Here is an 8,702-nt window from a genome sequence, read left to right as displayed (position 1 = left end):
GCTGGATCAAGGAGGCGGCGATCGTCATCGAGCTGTACGTGTGCTGAACGTGGAGGTGTCGTCCGTTCGGTGCTAGATCGGGACGGATGTGGGACAACGGTGATTTGAATCACGAAGCAGTTCCACTACATCAACCACGTTTCTTAAGGCTTCCCGCTTAGCAATCTACAAGGATATGTGGATCCGATCTCCCTCTCGTAGATGAACATCACCATGATAGGTCTTCGTGTGCGTAGAAAAATTATTGTTTCCCATGCAACGTTCCCCATCATCTTCCAGATCCATCTCTTGCATCACCTTATCAACCAGTTCAACAAGAGTTGGGTCCTTATGGAAACACAACGCAAGGCTTTCGGTGTTCACAAACTCCGCACCAGTGCTGCCAAATTGCATGTTAAGAACGCCACCGTGATGTAAATGCACTACATTACAATATGCATCCTACATAAAAAGCCAATATAAGCAACACTAACCCACCCCACGTCCTACCAAGTTGATTCGTAAGAAGACTACTAGCTGCTTTCGGCAGATCTCGCTGATGCCACATCGCCTCCACTCTTCTACCGCTAGGGATTTAGGGTTCGAGCGAAGGTTGGTAGGACGATGGATGCGTCTAGTGTTGTTGCTTTCGCTAGGGCCAGTAGCCGGTGCATGACGAGCTACCTGGAATGGTCGTCGGATCCGTGGGAAAGGCGAGGGGAATTGCGAGTCTCGCTCTCTGGAGTGGACGCTAGGAAGGGGGCAACTTGTTTGACGGGAGGGTGGATGTGGGCAGCGGGGGTAACTGAAGCTCAATTGGACAAATTGCACCCTATTATGATTTGCACGAATGCAAAAAAAAGTGCAAGGGCGAAGGACAAACTCGTTAGTTAGGATGCGGACGAGGCCGACATGAGATGTCAAATTGAAAGGAGGCACACACGGTCGAGACCACATACCATACATTTTTTAAAGGTGGCGTCGTATACATGATGATCCATGCCAAGCAACAAGGCGTGCTATGAGTTGCTTATGAAACGCCAAACCATAAGGTGATGGCTCATACCCGGAACACCAAACGGACTCATGTTTTCAACTACATGTTGCCACGCCTATTCGTTAGGGGTTTCACCCATCGGTGAGAACATCCAAGCGTAACTGTAAATGATCCGATGCGATGATGCTCTTGCATAGAGGAAAGGCACACTATCCAGCCCATATAACGCCCTTTCATCTGGCGCTTTCGGCAGGCGCTACGCTGGCAGCGTGATCGACGACCATGGACCGCGACCGGTCAAAGATGCCTAAGAGGTAGGCGTGCAGAGGTGCAATTAACATGCCTATCTGTAAGGCACGATAGGCGGGGGTCACGCGACGAAATAAGATTTTTGGAGGGTCACTACATGACATAAGATCCTCCGGGGTTCATTTAGTAAAAATAATTCTGCCCACGACCGCTAGCCCCCCCCCCCCACAAGGTGTGCTCGGCCATCTCATCGCGGTCATATCATGCTAGCTATCGGTGCGAGGCCTTCTGCTCTGCTTGCCTCGGTTCTAGACCCCCTCGCCTTGCCGAATGAACCGCAACCATAGTCGCTCCCATGCCAGCATTCCAGCCAACCACACCTTTGCAGTCGCCTATCCTCACCAGAACCTCTCATTCCAACACTAACCTCGCCGTTGTTGATCGTGGATGTGGAAGATCAAGTCGTTGCCACCGTTCTCTTGCCCAGGAGGTCACTAGGGTCGCCTTTCCTCACCACTATCTCTCATTGCAACACTAACCTCGTCGTTGTCTATCATCGCTGTGGGGGATCACCTCGTTGCCACCGTACCCTCGCATAGGAGTCGCCGCCCCCCTCATGCATGGTCGGTCTGCAACACACCATTTGTTGTGGTCAAACGATTGCAATAAGGGCAATTTCCAAACCTGGACTGTGGTGAAGGTTGCTTGGGAGACGTCTAATCTAAAACATATGTAACGGTCACCAAGGCGGTGAACGCGCGTAAAAAGATGAGTCGGGTGTGTCATAGCATCTACTCCTCCCGTCCTAAAAATAAATGACTCAACTTAACATTGATTAATTTATTTTAGGACGGAAAGAGTATATACTACTAATAAAAGAACTAACATGATTTTCTTTCAGCAAACCCCATAAAGTATACAGGGACCCAATATCAGCATATGATTAACTCCACTAATTTAATGTAACGGTCAGCCTTAACCTAACCCGTTCTCTCGTGTGTATTTAGCAATTTAGAAGACCGGACATACTTCACCGTGGAGAAAACTTCACGCCCCGTGTGCGCAACCACACCACATGTAATCACGCAAGGCCCGAAAAGAAATCTGATAGAATAACCCTCCAATAAAAACGCAATACATACCTTGTAATCGATCATATTTTAGACGTGATGCTTATTACTTCCTTTCTTTTTAAATATAAGTTTTTTTAAAAATTTCACTAGAAGACTACATACGAATGTATATAAAGAGTATATTTTAGAGTATATATTCACTCATTTTGCTCCGTATGTAATTCTTTAATGAGATATTTAAAAAATATTTATATTTAGGAACCGAGGGATTAGTTTCAAAAAGGGAGAAAATCCTTCGGCGGATCACGATCTGAATTCTTCTTTGTCCTAAACGTAGAGAACGCCGAAACCACACATATGTTATTGTTACCGGCCCCACGAAACCTACTTGCCGACCCTTAATGAGAGAGCAGTCCCGATCTACCGATCGATCACGTCTACATTTCTACGCCATCTCTCTGCAAATGTCCGTGTCAGTCAGCGCCTCGCGACCCGCGAGTGAGTGTGTATGCGCCAGGCTTGGAAACTTCGGACCCGGACCAACCGGGAAGAAGATGGATGGCACGTGCTTAACCACTTGATCTGATTCTAGACGCAGCACCAGCGTGATTCGCCGCAGCTGCGCCACGAGCTCGGGGAAGACTCCGGCAGCCAAGTCAAGCGCACAGAACAGTAGCCAGACACGGACCCGGCAGCTGCAAATCATCATATACGGCGGATCGGCATTCCGCCGGCTGCACTGGCTGAGAGCACCACACCAGTGGCATGGCCGGCATGGAGAGCCCGTGGCGCCCCCTTCTCGCGGCTCTCCTCCTAGTGTGTTTCGGCGCCGCCGTTCTGGGCGACGGAGATGGCGAGCAGTTCGTCTACTCCGGCTTCGCCGGCGCGAACGCCACCCTGGCCCTGGACGGCACGGCCGTCGTCCAGCCGAGCGGGCTCCTGGAGCTGACCAACGGCACGGCCCAGCTCACGGGCCACGCGGTTCACCGGATGCCGCTGCGCCTGCGGAGGTCGCCGGGCGACGGCGTGCGCTCCTTCTCGGCGTCCTTCGTGTTCGGCATCATTCCCCCGTACTCCGACCTCAGCGGTCACGGCATCGTCTTCTTCGTCGGGAAGGACAACTTCTCGGCCGCGCTGCCGAGCCAGCACCTGGGCCTCCTCAACAGCTTCAACAACGGCAACGCCACCAACCACATCTTCGGCGTCGAGCTGGACACCATCCTGAACAAGGAGTTCAACGACCCCAACGACAACCACGTCGGCATCGATGTCAACAGCCTCGAGTCCGTCGTAGCGCGCCCCGCCGCCTACTACGACGAGAAGAGCGGCGCGTTCCACGATCTGCTTCTGATCAGCGGCAAGGCGATGCAGGTCTGGGTGGACTACGAGAGCGAGTCCACGCAGATCAACGTGTTCCTGGCGCCCCTGAAGAATGGCGCCAAACCTTCGACGCCCCTGGTGTCAGCCAAGAGGAACCTCTCGGAGGTGCTCGTGGAGCCGGCGTACGCCGGCTTCTCGTCGTCGACGGGCACGGTCAGGTCGCGCCACTACCTTCTCGGCTGGAGCTTCGCCATGGACGGCCCCGCACCTCCCATCGACATAGGCAGCCTGCCGAAGCTGCCGTTCGTGGGCGTCAGGCCGCGGTCGAGGGTGCTGGAAATCGTCCTGCCGATCGCCACCGCGGCGTTCGTCCTCGGCGTGGTCGGCGTGGTGATCCTGCTCGTCCGGCGGCGGTCCAGGTACGCGGAGGTGCGGGAGGACTGGGAGGTGGAGTTCGGGCCGCACAGGTTCTCGTACAAGGACCTGTTCCGCGCCACGGAGGGGTTCAAGGGCAAGACCCTGCTGGGCTTCGGCGGCTTCGGGAGGGTGTACAAGGGGGTGCTCCCCAAGTCCAAGCTGGAGGTGGCGGTGAAGAAGGTGTCGCACGAGTCGAGGCAGGGCATCAAGGAGTTCGTGGCGGAGGTGGTGACCATCGGCCGGCTCCGGCACCGCAACCTAGTGCAGCTGCTCGGCTACTGCCGCCGGAAGGGGGAGCTCCTCCTGGTCTACGACTACATGTCCAACGGCAGCCTCGACAAGTACCTGTACGGCGGCAGCAAGGACAAGGAGAAGCCGGCGCTGGACTGGGCGCAGAGGTTCCGGATCATCAAGGGCGTGGCGTCGGGCCTGCTCTACATCCACGAGGACTTCGAGCAGGTCATCATCCACCGGGACATCAAGGCCAGCAACGTGCTCCTGGACGCCGACATGAACGGCCGGCTTGGCGACTTCGGCCTGGCGCGCCTGTACGACCACGGCGCCGACCCGCAGACGACACACGTGGTCGGCACCATGGGGTACCTGGCCCCGGAGCTGGCGCGCACGGGGAAGGCGTCCCCTCTCACCGACGTCTTCGCCTTCGGCGCCTTCATCCTGGAGGTGGCCTGCGGCCGGAGGCCCGTGGAGCAGGCCATGAACGACAGCCGCCTCATGCTCGTCGACTGGGTGCTCGAGCACTGGCAGAAGGAGACGCTCCTCGAGGTGGTCGACGCGAGGCTCGACGGCAACTACGACGCTGGCGAGGTCGTCCTGGCGCTCAAGCTGGGCTTGATGTGCTCGCATCCGATGCCCGGCGCGAGGCCGAGCATGCGGCAGGTCATGCAGTACCTCGAAGGCGACTTGCCGATCCCCGAATTGACGCCCACGCAGATGAGCTTCAGCATGCTGGCCCTGATGCAGAGCCAAGGGTTTGACTCGTTCGTCTTGTCTGCGGCGTCGGATCCATCGTCCGCCACGATGATGACCATGGGCACGATCACTGGACTCTCCGGAGGGAGATGACATGATAATTTTCAACGACTCGTGAGTTGTTGCGCCGTGCAGATGTTGATCGGGTGGTTGTCGCGAGCACTAGTATTGGCAATTTGGCAGAGCTAATTATTCCACCATAGTAGTAGTACCAAAAATGCTAGACCTAGCAAGTTTTAGTCTCATTACTTTTAGTCATGGGACTAAAACGTATCCAAACACCCTCTAAAGCCTACATAAGTTTACTAAACCTTCCAACTAATCTAAACATGCCCCCCTGATTTTCACGGGTGGGTGGGCCTCATCCTCCTCTTAATCCAATCAGTTATTGCCAAGTCAGACTATCACGTAAACGTACGTAAATATTTACGTAGATGTAGCATTGCTCGTAGTAGTACTCCTTGATATAGTTTCTCTATCTAAGATCTTCGTAGCATCCATGTACGTATAAGCTTTCCCGGCAAACAAAATATGTAATCTCCAACAGCCGTGCTACCAGCGGCGAGCTAAAATACAGTTTTCACCGCGACTGTTTTGACGCAGCGGTCAGCGCTGGCTCCAACAGCCGTGCTAAAATGCAGCGCTCGTACGTAGCTCTAGCAGGCGCGTTAAAATGCAGCACGCGCGAGCAGCCGGTGCTTGCCATGTGTTGCATTTTTGACCCATTTTGAACATAAAATGAATTTCAAACATCAAAACAAAGACATGACATAATTTAAATCACACAAACAAATTCATGATGACATAAAGAGTTCATGCCCACGAAATCATCCAACCAAGTTCATGCCCACTAGTTCAAATTCATGCCCACATCAAGCCTCATCCTCGTCTTCATCTTCATCTTCCTCTTCCTCCGATTCATCATTCGAAGCGGATTCTTCCTCCTCCTCTCACGGGTGTTGGCAAGATCATGCGAAAGTGTTGGCACACCGGAAGACATGCCGCCCATGACGCTCGGAGGTGCTCCCATGCCTCCCATGAGAGACGCAAAACTCATACTCCCATGCCGCCAATGCCGCCTGGAGGTGCTCCGAAGCCATCCATGCGTCCCATGCCGCCAATGCCACGGCCTCCCATGTCGCCCGAAGGTGCTCCGAAGCCATCCATGCCTCCCATGCCGCCCATGCCACCGCCACCCATGCCGCCAATGCCCCCCGGAGGTGCTCCGAAGCCACTCATGCCGCCTATGCCACCGCCACCCATGCCGCCCATGCCACCACCACCCATGTTGCGAAGCATGGCTCTTTTTTGTATCAAGACCTCTTCACGGGTAAGATTGATATACTCCTTTTGCGCCTCATTGAGAGTAGATGTGTCCAAGAAGAACAAATACTTCCCCCATTCCAACAACCTAGATCGCTCCTCCATGGCCACCTTCCTCTCCTCCAATGTCACCTTCCTCTCCTCGGCCGCCACCCTCCTCTCCTCGGCCGTCAACCTCCTCTCCTCGGCCGCAACATCTTGGGTCCTTGCCATCTTTCTCACCTCGCTCGCTTCTTTTCTTGCCTTCACAATAGCTTCCATAACATTTTTGAGCTCACCATCCCCTTTCCTCTTCTTCTTCTTTTCTTTTGCATCTTTCTTGCACCCATCCGGTCGTTTTGGCTTCAAGTATGAAACCGAGTTTGATGTAGGGCTTCTCTTGCCGTCATCACTTGATGCCTCCTCCTCATCATGATCCAACTCAATTGTTTTCTTGCGTTTGTTGCTCTCATCAACATCATCGATGCCGTCACGCTTCTTCCACTTCCCATCATCCTTCAATTCTTCATATCAATGAGGCAAGGTAAATGGTCTCCCTTTCTTGATGTTCCCTTTCTTGGTCTTCTTCTCATCTCCTTTCAACAAGTTTTGTGCAATATTGAACTACAAAAAAAAGAAAACAAGTTAGCACTACAAACAACAAGAACAAGCATGATGAACATGGATGAAATGGCACTCGCCCTATATATATCATTAGTGCCACTTGGGTTCAACTTCTCAACCGCCTTTTGTGCGGGCGCCCACTTTTGACAATCTCGGTTGATTGTCGACCACCGGGAGCGAAGAGATCATGTCGAGCGGTCAATTCCACTCGTGTTGTGTAGATCAAAGTGCTCCTGCATCCGGTTCCAATATGCATCTTTACTTTGATCACCTCCAATGGATGGATCCCTCGACACTTGCAACCAAGTATTGCATAGCAATATGTCTTCGTCGTTGGTGTAGTTGCCTCCTCTTCCTTTTGGTGCGTCGACAATGCCCTCACCATTCTCGTCCACCTCGAACTCATGGTCATCAAAATGCATGTCATTGGTTTGATACCAATGACAATTATTGGAGCCAACACCCATAGTTGACATATATCCCTCATCGCTGACACTAGAAAGGATATACAACGGAGAAAATGAGCTACCTATATGTATGCATTCAAAAAATAACAACAACGATTTTTTTAACCTTTGGTGCATTTCCTCGAACACCTTTTGCACACCGACGCTTCGGGAGCCGTCGCGTCTATCACAAGCCCTGCAAGTCTTTTCTCGACGGTTTGGAGGAGCCGGAGCCGTCCGCCGCCTTCTTCTTCTTCTTCGCGGAAACCTTGCCATTCTTCGCCCGCGCCACATTTGAGAGCTGCAAGAGGGGGCACGTGGGTTCACGGCGGGCGCCGACGCGAGGCTACCCGCCGTTGAGGTCATCCGTGGCGGCATGAAAAGGCCACACACGACGCCGGTGCTTGGAGGAGCGGCAGCGGCGGGGAAGCCAAAGCTCCCAGCGCTAGGGTTTGCGGTTGCGGCGGCGATGACGACCGCAATGGAGGCTTCACGGGTGTAGGAAGGGGTGAAGGGGGTGACGGCCGGGGCGTCCATCAGGTAGTTCGCCGGCGGCGGCGCGCGGTGGGGCGAAGGTGGCGCGGTGGAGAGAGAGCGGGACGAGCGCTCGAGTGTGCAGTGCGCCGAAGCGGACGCACCAAATAAGCAGCGCGCGATGCCGATTCCGACCGTGCAATATACTCTTTATGTCGCGCGCGTGTTTATCGTGTGGCCAATGGAGCAACTTTTTTTATTGCGCGCACGCTAAAAGGGTGATTTTTGCAGCGCGGCGCTGTTTTAGCGCGGCTGTTGGATATGGTCTTACTATGATCATAAATTTGCATAATTACACGTGTAGGGGGCTTGTGAGGCGACATGCTAGAGTATGATGTTGAAGTGCATCTTTTCGTTGGGATTGACTTCGTTCATCATGAATAAGAGGACATGTGACCACATCGAAGGTGGTCAGCCGGTGACAGAAATAAGAAGTGGCAACACGAATGGATACAAATGGATCGCAAGGGTGAAACATTTTATTTCGTCTGTTGAAACATACGGGCATGTTTTTTAATATTTATCTATATCTAGTGTAGCTAAATACCCACTAGTAAAAACAGGGCTACAGTCCCGGTTGGTTAGGGCATATAATCTCGGTTTGCCATGAACCGAGACTACTACCCTTCCACGTGGTGAGCAGCGTGCGAGGTGTGGCCAGGACCTTTAGTCCCGGTTAGTAACACCAACCGGGACTAGAGGATTTGATGATTTGGGGTTTTGGGATTTTCGGGTATTGTTTATTTTTGTGTTTCATTTTCTGTTTTCATT

General features: G+C 53.1%; 1 protein-coding gene across 1 annotated transcript; it reads left to right on the top strand.

Moving 5' to 3' along the window:
- Positions 1 to 2,600: 2,600 nt before the first annotated feature.
- Positions 2,601 to 5,420, top strand: LOC123452429 (L-type lectin-domain containing receptor kinase SIT2-like). Its single transcript, XM_045129074.1, has one exon. The coding sequence runs from the start codon at positions 3,064 to 3,066 to the stop codon at positions 5,116 to 5,118; it is 2,055 nt and encodes a 684-aa protein (XP_044985009.1). The 5' UTR covers positions 2,601 to 3,063; the 3' UTR covers positions 5,119 to 5,420.
- Positions 5,421 to 8,702: the final 3,282 nt, after the last annotated feature.

The sequence above is a fragment of the Hordeum vulgare genome, chromosome 5H (genome assembly GCF_904849725.1).
Source record: "Hordeum vulgare subsp. vulgare chromosome 5H, MorexV3_pseudomolecules_assembly, whole genome shotgun sequence".
NCBI lineage: Eukaryota > Viridiplantae > Streptophyta > Magnoliopsida > Poales > Poaceae > Hordeum > Hordeum vulgare.
Note: the sequence above shows the minus strand (reverse complement) of the source record. Positions and strands in the feature narration are given on the sequence as shown.